Source organism: Periplaneta americana, chromosome 17 (assembly GCF_040183065.1).
Source record: "Periplaneta americana isolate PAMFEO1 chromosome 17, P.americana_PAMFEO1_priV1, whole genome shotgun sequence".
Taxonomy (NCBI): domain Eukaryota; kingdom Metazoa; phylum Arthropoda; class Insecta; order Blattodea; family Blattidae; genus Periplaneta; species Periplaneta americana.
Genome location: NC_091133.1, coordinates 131,622,372 through 131,639,597, shown reverse-complemented (window position 1 = coordinate 131,639,597; position 17,226 = coordinate 131,622,372). Strand labels below are relative to the sequence as shown.

The 17,226-nt window shown below is 36.5% G+C and overlaps 1 protein-coding gene across 4 annotated transcripts in view; it reads left to right on the top strand.

Annotated features, from left to right (window-relative positions):
• Positions 1-17,226, top strand: part of Ddr (discoidin domain-containing receptor 2) — a 1,446,713-nt gene that overhangs the window by 939,595 nt on the left and 489,892 nt on the right. For all 4 annotated transcript variants that reach the window (XM_069815692.1, XM_069815694.1, XM_069815693.1 and 1 more), the window contains one exon: positions 6,788-7,025. In XM_069815692.1, the coding sequence (XP_069671793.1) occupies positions 6,788-7,025 (238 nt within the window). The remainder of the gene's footprint in view (positions 1-6,787; positions 7,026-17,226) is intronic.

The window sequence follows — 17,226 nt, the reverse complement described above, 5'->3', positions numbered from 1 at the left end:
CGAGGTGTTGCAGGTTATACTTTATTGGATCATCAAAAAAACGAAAATATCCGACAATTATTAAATATTTTTAATTTAGAAGAGAAGATTAAAAATCAGAAACAAAATTGGTACCAACATATTACAAGAATGAGTAACGACAGATTACGAAAACAAATTATGGATTATGCACCAACAGGATATAGAAATGTCGGAAGACCGAAAATAAGATGGACAGATGATTTCAGACTTGAAGACGGAACAGGCCAATAGGCCCAATCCCTGTAGCTGAAGAAGAAGAAGAAGAAGAAGTACACCTATTCTCGAAAAATTAATTTCTTTTTCTACAAAACTGTAATTTTTCAGAAAAGTTTTCATAACAGGAAAATTGTTATATAATCCACAGTTTGAAAGATAGACAGATTGGATTTGCAGTAAAAAAAAAAAAAACTTTATTTTTGATAAGCACTTGCTCTCTGTACAAAAATCATATAAGTATAAGGACAGGAGTGAAACATCTATTTTGAATGGTTGTCCATTAAATTTCGGTAGAAACTGTGCACCAAGGTTCGCTGGGTACCCAGGTTTCGAGGAGGAAAACCCCACTCGTCTCTAGGCCAGCCCCCTCCGTACGTCACCAGCCAGCGTTCGGGGAATGCTATGGAATGATGACGAAATGGAGAAATGCGGATAGAATATGGAAAAACGGGAGAACCCCGAGAAAAACTCCAACTGCAAAACTTGTCATTGGGCTTTTCAATTAAAAATCCCAGGCCTGACCGGGACTCGAACTCGGACTGCCTGCGAGACAGGCTGAAGGCCTGACCACCTAGCCACCGTAGGATGTGCACTGCACAATCATAACTTACTAAAATGTGTATCAAACGACATATTTGTCAAGATAATATTAATCGCAGTCGATTCCCATGTCTTGTATGAAGTGGTTTACTGTTGTCTACATCGACAGTCTGAATCATGTGTTCCTTGGCTCTGTTTCGGACACCCGGGTGATCGATGTAGGTCATTATCCCAAACCTTTGCGGGGCAGTCGTTTACTCCAGAAGGCAGAGAAATGAATGATTACGTACTCTATTAGCACAGCGTCGGATTGCAGCGCTCACGGAATTTCGACTAACAACCAAATGGCGGTATTCGGTCAGATTTTCTCCGTATTTTTTTTTTTAGTTACTTCTGCAGTATTTCTTATCTGGTCAAGACGAAGGACAACTTCCACATTACTCAGTTTATTCAGCGTTCGAATTTAGTATTTGGGGATTAATTTTATCTGGAGCCCTTCATCAGGGTCAGAGCTCTACGACACGGAGCTTTCAGCTGTACTTCCCTCCCGAAGAAAGTCACGCGAAGGATTATATTGCCCTCGGTCGTATTTGAAGCCGCGAACCTAGGATCCAAGTCCAGCATGATGACCGTTAGATCATCGGGGACGATCGTCGGACCGACAGCTTGTGAATTGTATTGAATTGTATTTATTAACATTCCATGGTATTCATACATGCTTGCAGCTAGAATATGGAACAAGTCAAAAAACTTGATACTGTTACAAAGTCTTAATTTATAGTCAAGTCTAGATGAAATATAGGCATACAGAAGAGATTAGCAATATAGTCTACTAGTACAACACATAGTTTTAGTATCAATTTCATGAAGTGTTATTGAATGTCATGAATTCACCTACAGAATAGAAGGCGTGAGAAATTAGGTACTTCTTTAATTTGGCCCTAAATAATTTTGTTTTCAGTTTCATTTTTTATATCGATAGGAAGGCTATTAAAAATGTTTACTGCCATATAACGCACTCCTTTTTGATAGCACGATAGACTTACCGATGGAGTATGAAAGTCATTTTTTGACGTGTATTTATGCTATGAACTGTTGAATTAGTTACAAAGTTTTCATGATTACATACGAGGAAGATTATTAATGAAAAGATATACTGACAAGCCATGGGCATTATTTGTAGTTTTTTTAAATAGCCCTACACGATTCCCTAGATTTGGCACCTACTATTATTCTAATGACTCTTTTTTTGTAATAGAAATATATTGTTACTATCTGTGGAATTTTCCCAGAATATTATTCCAAAACTCATTACCGAGTGGAAGTATGCAAAGTGTATTGTTTTTAAGGTATTGATATTTACTATCTTTTGCACAGATCTAATAGCAAAACAAGCTGAATTTAGTTTGGGGCTAATTTCTTCAATATAATTTTTCCAATTTAACACATTATCGATTTTTAAGCCAAGAAATTTGGTTGTCGTTGTTTCTAGTAGGGATCTATTATTTTTTATTTACCCTAAAAAGGACAAGCCCTATGACGGAATCTCCTCTTGGTACGCATTTCTTACTTGAAGTGCAAAGCCCTCAATCCTCCAAGCCAGACATAGCCTCAAGTAGTAGACTTCATTTCACTCATGCAGAGTGGATGCATCTGTTTTCTCGGTACTGCCGTGTTTTGTGCGCAGTTTGTTGCCACAGTCTCTCTTGTGTTATGCATGTCGTGTCTGAACCATAACACGCCGTTGGCAAGACGCTCAGTAGACGGAGATCAACACAGTAACGTGAACAGTCAGTCCCAGTTACTTCAAAATACATTCTGTTGTAGAAGTAAAGATATCTGCTGTTGGGGAATAGAACTCCGATTGTCTGAATGAGATAATGCTGTGCTCATGACATAATCAACCTTTTCTCCAGTTTGAAGTGTGTCTACCATATTTTCAATGAAACTGGCATTCTTCTCAGTCTAGTTTTACATTATTGACATTCTACCGCGCAAAACATTGGGTGTGTAAAACCGCAGGACACCTACTCATGTAAGAAGATGAGGGCCACCGGCGTGTGTCAGGCGGAAGCTCGTTTGCCTGCTGATCCGGGGCAGCGCACCGGCGTGGGTTCTGTTCCCGCCTAGGCTAGTTACCTCTTTGTTTTTTTCTGTGGTTTTCCATATCTTGTGACGAACCCTCTGCTCCAGCTCCCTATTACCATTTCCATTCACGCTAAATAATTTATTTATTTATTATTTATATAATTAATTTAATTGAATTTATTTCATTTATTTATTTAATGTATTTATTTACTTAATTTATTTATTTAATTAATTTATTTATTTAATTAATTTTATTTATTTATTTATTTACAGTATTTATTTATTTATTTATATCTTTGTTTATTTATTTATTTATTTATTTATTTACTTGCTTATTTATTTACTTATTACTTATCTATTTATTTATTTACTTATTTATTTATTTGTTCATTCATTCACTCACTCACTCATTTATCTATTTGTTTATTTACTTGATTATTACTTAATTATTTCTTTACTTGTTTATTTATTTGCTTCCTTCTTTGCTTCTATTGTTTATTTTATTTATTTATTCATTTATTTATTTATTTTCTGTAAAACTTTAATACATGCATAGCATGGTCTAGTAGTTCATACAGCATCCTTATTTATTTATTTGTTTATATCTTTATTTGTTTATTCATTTATTTACTTATTTATTTATTTATTCATTTATTTACTTATTTATTAATTTATTTGTTTATATCTTTATTTGTTTATTTATTTATTTACTTGCTTATTTATTTATTTATTATTTATTTATTTAGTTATTTACTTGTTCATTCACTCACTCATTTTTATATTTATTTATTTAATTGATTATTTACTTAATTATTTATTTCTTTACTTGTTTCTTTATTTGCTTCCTTCTTTGCTTCTATTGTTTATTTTGTTTGTTTATTTATTTATTCATTTATTTATTTATTTTCGGTTAACCGCTGGCAGAGTTAAGGCCATAAGGCCTTCTCTTCCACTCAACCAGCCTTAATCAATACAATACATAAATTTAAATTACAAATATTTACACTACACTTAAAAGGTTCTCCAGCAATATTCTTCACTACACATTTATTTAAATTCAGATAGATTTATCTAAATTTAAATAAATGCGTAGTGTAGATAGATTTATCTAAATTTAAATAAATGTGTAGTGAAGAATATTGCTGGAGAACCTTTGAAGTGTAGTGTAAATATTTGTAATTTAAATTTATGTATTGTATTGATTAAGGCTGGTTGGGTGGAAGAGACGGCCTTATGGCCTTAACTCTGCTAGCGAAAATAAAACATTATTATTATTATTATTATTATTATTATTATTAATACATGCATAGCATTGTCCAAAATGCAATAAAATAACTGAGATCAAATATTCATTCATTCATTCATAGTGTTCTACCCAGATCTTTCACTGCAAACCCAGCATTCTCCAGTCTTTCCTATTTTCTGCATTCCTCTTTGTCTCCGCATATGATCCATATATCTTAATGTCGTCTATCATCTGTTATCTTCTTCTGCCCCGAACTCTTCTCCCGTTCACCATTCCTTCCAGTGCATCCTTCAGTAGGCAGTTTCTTCTCAGCCAGTGACCCAGCCAATTCATTTTACTCTTCCTGATCAGTTTCAGCATCATTCTTTCTTCACCCACCCCTTTCCAATACAGCTTTGGTATTATCATCTGTTCCTAAAAATAAATCAATATTATCGGGACCTCTTCTCTTCAAACCTTACAACGTATGATGCGGTTAATTGAAATATCTAATATGAGTTTGTCACGTTCTTTCAGAAACGTGCTGTATAACAACATGGACATGTATCCTAGCAACATTATGAAGTACAACATGCCCTCACATTTCTTTACTTACAGAAACTAATTAGAATACAAAGCTGTTGCTTGATATACTGTAATGTACTAACCATGATAGATGGTATATCAATGACATAAATATAGTTGAACTTGTGTACCATATCACTGTTACTTCAGTCTATTTGTATAGGCATCGTTAAAGCAGAAAGATCCAGACTGAAATATTTTTAATTTGAAATAAATGGCATGGAAGAATTTAATGACTAGCAGACAGTTCGTCATGATGCCACTTGCAGGACTGCTAAATCATACAACTTTCATCTCAACACTTTCCATCGTATTTGTGAAGTATTCGTAATTGTCATTATGTATTGTGAATCACATGGAAATCCTTTTCATAAATGCTAATCGCTTTGCTTGCGTTCGGGTGAACCTCTTGCCGACTACATTTATGACCAACTGTAAATTATTCCGTCTGAAGCTCAGAAGTTGTTACAGCCATAATACGATCTCTTACATATATTTTGTTTATTTATTTATGACATTGAGCGAAACTCATTATAGCCAGTCAGAGAAAATCTCTTGCATATTTTCCCAGCACGTGACGGTAGATAACCTGCAGATAATACTAAACTTTAACTTCTGATTTTTTTTTTCAATTCAATTTGCTGCCAAATTCAATCACGATAACTATAGTTACTATTTTTCATATCTGTGACAACCTCTCTAAATCCTCTCTTTCTAATATAATTTCTTGGTAACCATAGTAAAACATATTTACAATTACCCCCAAGCAATTAAAACTATGGGGCAAATGTAAACACGTCATAATTTAATGAACTGAGGTTATGGGAGATTTCAAAACCATTGTAATAAATGTTAACTACTATACATTACTCATAAAAACAACATATTCTTTAAAAATAGCACTGTACGTTTACTTACAATGCCAAAAATGAAGATGAAGCAAAATTCTTTCTCAACTTTTTTTGCGGACTCTTACAAAACATTCGTTCACAACTAAGCAGTTACTCCTATTTGGCGCCAAACTGCTTTGTAGGTTAGCCAACATGTTAATTTAAATATTCCCCCGAATTAAAATGTTTATATTGACAGTTTTGTACTTCTCACAGCATTTGTTTACAATTATCCTCTATTTACAATTACCCTCGTCTACCCTATTATTATTATTATTATTATTATTATTATTATTATTATTATTATTATATTTATTATTATTATGATTATTTATATTATCATCATTATCATTATCATATTATTATCATCATTATCATTATCATTAACTTATTACTATTATTATTATTATCATCATCATTATCATTAACTTATTATCATTATCATTAACTTATTATTAGTATCATTATTATCATTAACTTATTATTGTTATCATCATTATCATTATCATTATCATTAATTTATTATCATCATTATCATTAACTTATTATTATCATCATTATCATTATCATTAACTTATTATTAGTATTATTATCATCATTAACTTATTAGTATTATTATCATTATCATTAACTTATTATCATCATTATCATTATCTTATTATTATTATCATCATTATCATTAACTTATTATCATCATTATCATTTTCATTAACTTATTATTAATATTATCATTATCATTATCATTAACTTATTATTATTATCATTATCAATATCGTTATCATTAACTTATTATTATTATCATTATCATTAACTTATTATTATCATTATCATTATCATTAACTTATTATTATCATCATTATCATTAACTTATTATCATCATTATCATTATCATTAACTTATTATTATTATTATCATCATTAACTTATTATTAGTATTATTATCATCATTATCATTAACTTATTATCATCATTATCATTATCTTATTATTATCATCATTATCATTAACTTATCATCATTATCATTTTCATTAACTTATTATTATTATCATTATCAATATCGTTATCATTAACTTATTATTATTATCATTATCATTAACTTATTATTATTATCATTATCATTATCATTAACTTATTATTATTATCATCATCATCATTAACAGATTATTATTATTATCATTATCATTAAGTTATTATTATTATCATTATCATTATTATTATTGCAGGCTGAAGCACGACAAGAACGGGGGGGCGTGGTGTCCCAAGCACATGGTGACCCGGGACGCGCGGGAGTACCTGGAGGTGAACCTGCACACCATGTACGCGGTAGTGGCGGTGCAGACGCAAGGTCGCTTCGGCAACGGCCTGGGCCAGGAGTACGCAGAGGTGTACATGCTGGAGTACTGGCGTCCCGGCTTCAGCAGTAACGTGTGGGCACGCTGGAAAGACCGCAGCGGGAAAGAGGTGAGTGCAGTAAAGTTGCGTCCGAAACTGCTGTGTTCATATTTTCGCATATACAGGTCTCAGTATCTCGAAAAAATATTTTTAGGCTAAAATTTTCATTGTTTTGAGGAAGTTGTACTTTTCACGTATAAATAGGGATCGAAGTTTAGACATCAAAACATTACTTAGACGCGGCTACAGATTTAAGGAACACTGGCTATAGAATGATGTCACTTATTTACTTCACTGATGTACCTTAAGATTCGTATGTACAGTGAAACAGCTCTGTTCATTCGGCGTTTAATGGATGCGAATTTTATATTCTTTAGTTCATTCTAATAGGTTGATTCAAGACAGCATGGCTATTATACATATATATTTACAAAATAGGCCTAAACCTTTCGTCTAGATTTCAGTTGTGATATAGTGAAGATACTCTGAAGGTATATTAAAATGCAGCCAATAAAATATGTAACTTTGCTTTTGCTTGTTTAAAGAGTTCGGAGATGACTACATTTTTCAGTCAAGGACGAAAATATATTACGGTGTAAAGTGTGTAAGTTAGACATAAAAGTTAAAAAGCGTCGTGATTTACAAAAAGATTGTGACAATAAAAGACACATCGAACTTCTGAAATTGTTTAGTGATTCGATTTCATATCAGTCCACTTTTTATTATGACTTATGACTGATGCTGATATGTGCAAATATTCCGTTCTAAAACTTGAGAATCCACATTTCAAACATTTCATTGAAAAGTATACGTCTAGAAAATTGCTGACTCAAAGAACCATGCATACAGTCAATCCCAACGAAAAACGAGAAAAACGCCTTCACACAATATTATTCGAGGTCTACCTGGTATACCACATCCGCTAAAAACTTCGGGGTAGTGCAGCTGCTCCTGAACACATCTGTAACCTGCTTCTGGTTAATTGATAAAAATAAATTGTGTTGAATTAAATATTTTGAATTATATTTATTGTAAAATATGTGTTTATTGATAAAAAGCTATTACCTTGAATGAAGTGTATAAATTACTCATGGGAACAAAAATGAAATATGCCCGGTTTCCTAGACCGATCTTTCTATAAGTGTGATTTTAGTGTATCTTTCTGGTTAAGAGTTAATAAATCAAGTTAATGAATTTTATGGTCGTCTATTATGATAACTGAATGCTCTTTAGTCGATTTTTTATTGTTTGAGTATCTTGGGTATTTTTAACTTTCTGTTACTATGTGTTTTCTGTCAGATGCATTTCCAATTCACTGCGGGCTAAAGCAAAGAGATGCACTATCACCTTTACTTTTTAACTTTGCTCTAGAGTATGCCATGAGGAAAGTCCAGGATACCAGAGAGAGTTTGGAATTGAACGGGTTACATCAGCTGCTTGTCTATGCGGATGACTTGAATATGTTAAGAGAAAATCCACAAACGATTAGGGAAAACACGGGAATTGTACTTGAAGCAAGTAAATAGATGGGTTTGAAAGTAAATCCCGAAAAGACAAAGTATATGATTATGTCTCGTGACGAGAATATTGTACAAAATGGAAATATAAAAATTGGAAATTTATCTTTTTAAATAATAATAAGTAAAAAATGCGCTCGAAAGAGCATTGATAATAAACATTATTGTTTTATCAAGTCGTTCAACGACCCCGTCCATCTTCTACACTGTTTGAAGTGATATCTGCCGCACTTTTGTTCACATAACTTGCATTCACACGAGTCACTCGGTTGGTGGAACTTCACTGTCTTGCACAATTTATGGTGGAAACCGTGCGTGGCCAATCCTATAATAGCATGTCTTTGTGGTTGGTTGCTGCTGGTCCACTCCCTGTTCGTCATGGCGTCTGTTGCGAAGAATTCTTTTTCTATCTCTCTTTCCTTCTGTTTTCTTCTCTCTGCGACATCCTTGTATGGTTCCGTTGCTGTCAGCATCATCCTGATTCGCAGGTCCTCCAGGAATGGTGTTTCTCTGGCCAACATGTAGACCATTCTGCTCGGTGTATATTTGCTTGCACCTAGTGCCCTCTTCATGAATCTAGTTTTTACTTTCTCCAGCCTCTCCATGTCGCTCGCCGAAAGCTTCTCCCATACTAGTTCTAGCCCGTAGCTAGCGATTGGGGTGATCACTGTCTCGAATAGTTGCATAGCTGTCTCTAGCTTTAGTCTTGTAATGTCCTTGATATTACAGATTGCTCTTATAGCTGCTGATGCTCTCTCCTGTATGTGTGCGCTGAAAGACTTTGCGGTTGGCTGCAGTGTAATGCCTAAGTATTTGAATTTATTTACTAGTCGCATCGGTTCGTCGCCTAGCTTGAGGGTGTCACTTGCCGCTACTCTTCCACCTCTCCTGAAGACCATTTGTACTGTCTTGTTTTTATTTATCACGAACTCATTTTCGGATGCCCATCTTTGTACTGCGTCTATGCCGTGCTGGATTGCCTCTTTGTTTGCGGAGCCGATGGCCATGTCGTCCGCGTACATTATCAGCGTGCTTCCTTCCATTGCCTTCCCAATGTCTGCTGTCATTATATTAAATAGCAGCGGGCTAATTGGGTCTCCTTGCATTACCCCGTTGGTCTGTATAACCTCGTCTGATGCTGCCACTTCATCGCTTATCTCGAGCCAATTTCGCCTCATTATGTCTTCCACTATTCCAGCAATGGGGTGATCGTTCCCAATCATGTCCTTTAGCTTCCTGCGTAGTATATTCCTATTTATGTAGTCGAAAGCTTTTTCATAATCTATGAAAACTACATAGTACTTTCCTTTCGGCTTACTAAGGGCTTCTTCGATCTCGTATAATAGTGCAGACGCTGCTTGTAGGGTGGACATACCCTTCCTGAATCCGAACTGACTTGCTGGTATGCTTATTTGGGTGATGTCCGTCAGTCTGTTTGTCAATATTTTCATAAATATTTTGAATAAGGTGTTTTCCAGTACCACCCCTCTGTAGGAGTTCATGTCTTCCGTGCTTCCTTTGCCTTTGTACAGAATTTTCAGGGTTGCCCTTCTCCATTGCTCTGGTACGGATCCCATCTCCAAACATTTATTAAACAACTCTTTCCATACTGTTTTAAATATGTCTGCTGATGCCTTTAGATGTTCGTACGCTATTTGATCCCGGCCTGTGGCTTTTCTATTTTTGGCTTCTCCGATCCCTTCGGTGACTTCGTCCTCCGTGATTTCCATTCCCCGGTCCCCTGTTTCCGCGTCTTCGGGGGTACTTGCTTCGTATGCTTCCGTTCTGTTTCCCTTATTCAGTACTTGGGCGAAGTGATTTTGCCAATTTTGAATCGGTATTTCTTTCATCACTCCTCTCGGTTTCCGCTTTAATGCCCGGAAAGGGTCCTTCTCTGCTTCTTCTATCATTTGTTGTGCTTTCTTTTCCACGTAGTTGTCTTTTTTGACCTTGATTGTGTATTTATACTGTTTTCTTTTCTCGGCGTATCTTGTCAGGTCTTCTGGATTTTTGGATGTCTTCGCCTTGACTAGTGCTCGTAGCGTTTCCTTCCGTTCCTCGTAGCACGTCCTATCAAACCACGGTTGCGCCCTTCTTCTTTGTGCTGGTTGACAGGCGCTCTTTATGAGGTTGTTTGTTATGTCGAGTGCTCTATCTAGGTGCCCTTCTTTTATTCTCTCTCTCGCTTCCTCGATGCTCTCCTTATTGTTCTGTATTTGTTCTACATCCAGTATTCTTGATAGCCTGTTCTGAGGGCTTTCCTTGTTCTGTCTTGTTCTCGGCTTTTCCCTTTCTAGCCTCGTTGACATCGGTATATGTTTCCTCATGGGTGTGAAATTGGAGTACCATAGGCCTTTTTGTTCTATAAATTTTAAATCCTTTCCTCTGTACAGCAGTAGATCTATTGCACTTGTCCCGTTGTGCGCTATATATGTTGGCGTTTCTCTCTTATTGGTTAGTATGAACCCCTCGTCTCTTAGTGTCTCCAGGACTATTTCTGTCTTTGCGTTCACCTTGTCTATCCTGCAGTTGAGGTCCCCTACTATTATGACGCTTTCGTCCCTTCCTGTGTCCGTTATTGCTGTCATTAAGGTTTCGATCACTTCTTCCGTGGTTGCTTGCGGTCTGATGTACACTGCAGCGACTGTGATGTTGTCTGTTCTCACTGTAAGTACGTCTTCCTCTTTATGTATTACTTTAAAGTTCCCTTGTGATGGCCTCAGATAGCACGATACTCCACCTGTCGGTCTGCCGTCTGTTTTCCTTCCGTATGAGTGCAGTCCGTAGTATCCCTCTATGTTAATCGGCTCCGTTGCAAATGTCTCTGAGAAAACCAATATATCATGTTCAAGTAGATCTTCTTTTTCTATGTATTTCAGGGCATTTTTTAGCCCTTCTGCATTCCAGTTAAGAACATTAATAGTCGAGTGAGACTCCTTCGTTTTGATATGTTCTCCGAAAGCGGTAGCGTCTTACAACGACTCCTTCTGGCCAGAAATTGGGGTCGTTTGCCTCCCCTAGGTATTCTAAGGGGATTCCCAGTTTGAAGGCTTTGTTCCTTCCCCTACTCTCTATTTCTTCGCAGATTGTGTTTCCTTGTATTCCATTTTTGTGCAGGTATTTTTTAACTTTATCAGCTGTTGTGTCTTCTTTGAGTCTGCCTAGGAAGAGCCATGCGTATCTCTGAGCTGCTTGAATGTCCTCATCCATTCTGGTGTTTGTTCCGATTGTTTGTTTGGCCCCTTGTGTTCTATTGGTTCTGTTACTTCTACCATAAGTCACCCGGGTCCATGTGCCCTCCACTTCGTCTTCCTGCCCATCCCAGTGCCGTGGTTCTCCATTCTTACCTTCCCGCTTTTCTATTGTAGGGCTATCCGGTTTGTTTCCTTCTTCTTGTTGATCTCTGCTTTCCTCCGCTGTTGATCTCAGTTCTCTACGTGTTGTGGCATTTCCAAGACTTTCTTTTATCTTTTCCTCAATCAGTTTTTCAAGTTTATTTTGTAGGAAATCCGCAATTCTCTCTACCTTCCGGCTGATATCGCTCCTGTCATCTTCCGTTATCTTCCGTTTATCTTTTTAAAGAGGTGGAGAAGTTCAAATATCTTGGAGCAACAGTAACAAATATAATTGATACTCGGGAGGAAATTAAACACAGAATAAATATGGGAGTCCACACCTGTGGAGGAACGGTTAGCGCGTCTGGCTGCGAAACCAGGTGGCCCGGGTTCGAATCCCGGTCGGGGCAAGTTACCTGGTTGAGGGTTTTTCCGGGGTTTTCCCTCAACCCAATACGAGCAAATGCTGGGTAACTTTCGGTGCTGGACCCCGGACTCATTTCACCGGCATTATCACCTTCATATCATTCAGACGCTGAATAACCTAGATGTTGATACAGCGTCGTAAAATAACCCAATTATAAAAAAATAAATATAAATATGGGAAATGCCTGTTATTATTCGGTTGAGAAGCTTTTGTCATTCAGTCTGCTGTCAAAAAATCTGAAAGTTAGAATTTATATAACAGTTATATTACCGGTTGTTCTTTATGGTTGTAAAACTTGGACTCTCACTTTGAGAGAGAAACATAGGTTAAAGATGTTTGAGAATAAGGTGCTTTGGAAAATATTTGGGACTAAGAGGGATTAAGTTACAGGAGAATGGAGAAAGTTACGCAACACAGAACTGCACGCATTGTATTCTTCACCTGACATAATTAGGAACATTAAATCAAGACGTTTGAGACGTGCAGGACGTATGGGCGAATCCAGAAATGCATATAGAGTGTTATTTGGGAGGCCGGAGGGAAAAAGACCTTTGGGGAGGCCGAGAAGTAGATGGGAAGATAATATTAAAAAGGATTTGAGGGAGGTGGGATATGATGATAGAGAATGGATTAATCTAGCTCAGGGTAAGGACCAATGGCGGGCGGCAATGAACCTCTGGGTTCCTTGAAAGCCAGTAAGTAAGTAAGTTACTATGTGTTAGTTTGTGAAATTACTTTACATAGTCTGTAAATAAAAATGGGTTTCAAAATTAAACCAAATTACTTGTAGAAAGCCTTCTTCATCCAGAAGAATCCCACAGCATCTGCAGAACCGAACTGTGCCAGCCATATCCGGCCTGCGGTGTGTAGGCCTACACGATTTGGAGGGGATAATAGAACTGTTAATGAAATTGGAATAGTTTGCAAACGTCGATATGTCGGCCACCATGAGAGTGGCCGATAAATATAATTGTATTGCGGGTATGTGGGAGTTAATAGTGCCATTTGTCTTGCGCTAACTGACCTCATAATTTATATTAGTTCAGCAACCCAGATCAATTGTGTGTTCGAGCTACAATAAAGCAACGCTATTTATGTTGTTAGTTGCCCTGAATTATAAAACAGAATCATCTTGAGAAAACATGGCAAGAGTTGTATACCTTAGTGTGCTTATTTATTTATTATTACATGCCATAGACTTTCGACAGAGTCGGCAGCAGCTCGTAGGAGTAGTTTATTGGATATGCTAAGAATATCGATCGGGTAATTATTGGATGACTTGTACAGGCTGCTTCCTAAGACTGCGAACTTCTTAATGGTTTACTGTAAGCAACTGGTACAACTCTCTCATTTCATAACCATACATAATAGCTTCAAGGATATGATCTAATTATAGTCAAGATGAGTTAACACTGCTATGAACACTAAGACCCGGTTTCTTCAACCTTTGTTAAAATACACCTAACATAGCGTTAATTAACTGTAAGTTAAAAGTATGAATTGCTATAAAAAATATTACGTTTCTTCAACTTTACATTTCACATTTTAACATTCTGTTTGTTAACTCTCTGTTAGGACCAGAGATTCTAGAGTTTAACCATAACCTATAACCAAGTATAGACTCACTTCTATTTTCTGAACTCTGACAATTGCGATTCTCGCTTTTTTCCGTTGTTTGCTTCAGAGAGGATAGAAGTCTTTCTATTCTCTCAGGTTTGATTTCTGCTTCTTTCCGTCGTCTGTATCACAATAGCGTGGAATGGCGTATTGGTATTGCTGTTGTGAAATGGAAAACACTGGAACAAAAAGAAATCGTGGGACTAATTTCTCTTCGTTCTAGAGAAGCCTTCTGCTGGAAATAATTTCGCAGTATAAACCAATTAATGAGAATAAACAAATAAACGGATCTAAGTTGAAAGCGAAAAGTGGCTTGGCAGAAAATAGCCTAAGTTATACCTTTGTATGAACTTCTGTTCTGTCAAATCACAGAAATTATCCGCTTTGTTTATGTATTCATGGATATCATTTTCTAAATAATCAAGATATATAAGTTCAGCATCTAACGCACCAGGCAAGTGGAATACTTCTATGCTAACAGAGAGTTAAATGATTTAACTGCATGAAATTGGGCAGTTAAATTAACATGGGTTTTAACAGCCTGTTAGTACTAACAGCAGTTAAAGAAATTCTTCAACTGTTAAGTTTACAGTTAACATGGAATAACATATTGTTATAATTTAACAAAGGTTGAAGAAACCGGGCCCAAAACTGCTAACCCTTTTAAAAATTGTATCTGTTTGGGTATCTTTTTAAGTCTTGGGACTCGAAACTGTGTTATGAAATTTCTTTGTCTGGACAATGCTGCCGATTTTAGAAAACGTCTCCATAGAAAATTCCCATTGATTTATTGCAATGTATGCCACGGTTCTTCAAATTGAATAACACAGAAAATGAATTCGTAACAATATGTTTGAGTGGGAGTCATACACAACCGCCTAGAATGAAGCACCTATCCTTCAGGGGACAAATTTGGAGGCTCATCCCTGGGGATACAGGAGAAAGTCCTCAGCGACTTCGATAAGGCGGAAGAGACGGCCTTGCTTACGGGGTTAGTACACAAGCGAGCTGTGCTGGAGGTTCTAAGGAGGCAGCCCCTCAACCGAAATATATATTTTTATGAAATTGGTTATTTTACGATGCTTTATCGACTGCTAAGGTTGTCTAGCTTCTGAATGATTTGAAGGTGAATGCCAGCGAAGTGACTCCAGGGTCCAGCGTCGAAAGTTACCCAGCATTTTGCTGTTAATGGGTTGAGGGAAAACCCCGGATAAACCTCAACCCAGTAACTTCTCTCAACTAGGATTTGAACCCGGATCGGTTCGTTTCACGGTCAGCCATGCTAACCGTTACTCCACAACATTGGACTAACCAGAATACTCAGCATAGCGTTGGTAGCTGTACGAGGGGAACTTGAATCAAATAATTCACATGGAAGAGGTGGAGTTGAATTCAACGTGAAGACGAAACAGGCTTTACAGCCTAAACCATGAAGTCATAATTATGCTGATATTGATGATGATGATGATGATGATTATTATTATTATTATTATTATTATTATTATTATTATTATTGGGCGGCCGGGTAGCTCAGTTGGTAGAGCAGCTGCTACGGACTGGAAGGTCCGGGGTTCGACAGGATTTTTTCTCGTTGCCAAACTTTCAGAACGGCCCAGAGGTTCACTCAGCCTCCTATAAAATTGAGTACCGGGTCTTTCCCGGGGGTAAAAGGCGGTCAGAGCGTGGTGCCGACCACACCACCTCATTCTAGTGCCGAGGTCATGAAAAGCATGGGGCTCTACCTCCATTCCCCCCAAGTGCCCTCATGGCATGTTACGGGGATACCTTTACCTTTATTATTATTATTATTATTATTATTATTATTATTATTATTATATATGATATGATATGACATGATATATAATAATAATAATAATAATAATAATAATAATAATAATTAATAATAATAATACTTACTTACTGGCTTTTAGGGAACCCGGAGGTTCATTGCCGCCCTCACATAAGCCCGCCATTGGTCCCTATCCTGAGCAAGATCAATCAGTCTCTATAATCATATCCCACCTCCCTCAAATCCATTTTAATATTATCTTTTCATCTACGTCTCGGCCTCCCCAAAGATCTTTTTCCCTCCGGCCTCCCAACTAAAACTCTATATGCATTTCTATATTCGCCCATACGTGCTACATGCCCTGCCCATCTCAAACGTCTGGATTTAATGTTCCTAATTATGTCAGGTGAAGAATACAATGTGTGCAGTTCTGTGTTGTGTAACTTTCTCCATTCTCCTGTACCTTCATTCCTCTTAGCCCCAAATATTTAATAAATAATAATAATAATAATAATTATTATTATTATTATTATTATTATTATTTATTTATTTATTTATTTATTTATTTATTTATTTATTTATTCTGGCGAAGTTAAGGCCATCAGGCCTTCTCTTCCACTTAGCCAGAAACAAAAGAAGCCGATACAATTTTACTAATATTTAAAGAACACACATGATATGATATGATATGATATGATATGATATGATATGATATGATATGATATGATATGATATGATACGATACGATACGATACGATACGATACGATACGATACGATATGATATGATATGATATGATATGATATGATATGATATGATATGATATGATATGATATGATATGATATGATATGATATTTATTCCATCAGAGTACATCGGTTGTGATGGCCCTTCACATCATCATCATTATTATTATTATTATTATTATTATTATTAATATTATTATTGATATTTGGCCACTGGCGTACCTCAGTCGGCTAAGGCGCTTGCCTGCCGATTGGAAGTTGCGTTCGGGCGCGGGTTCGAGTCCCGCTTTGCCTGATTACCTGGTTGGGTTTTTTCCGAGTTTTTCCCCAACCATAAGGAAAATGTCAGGTAATCTATGGCGAATCCTCAGCCTGGTGTCGCCAAATATCATCTCGCTATCACCAATTCCATCGACGCTAAATAATCTCGTAGTTTATGCAGCGTCGTTAAATAACCATTAAAAAAATTATTGATATTTGTCAATTGTTCCGCTCGCATTCCACATTCCACAATAATTCGTCTGTACGTAGTGGCCAGTCCTTCATATTTTGGCACTGCTTTGTGTGTTCCTCTGAGCAGAAAGATAACACAGAAGTTCATTAAAAATAAGAGTGTTCACCCCTGAGTAGCATCCTCGTGGCAAAGTAAGCCATAAAGTAAGATAATTGACATACCGATCTCCTATAATTAGAAGTTAACTCGATTACTCCGCTGGTAAGACTTTAAGCATAATAAAAAGAAGGCATGTATTCCAAGTAGTCGGATGGTGGGGGGCAACTCCCACGTTATTATCTAAACGCAGAGCAGTGTGGTACACACGAGAGAGAGAGAGAGAGAGAG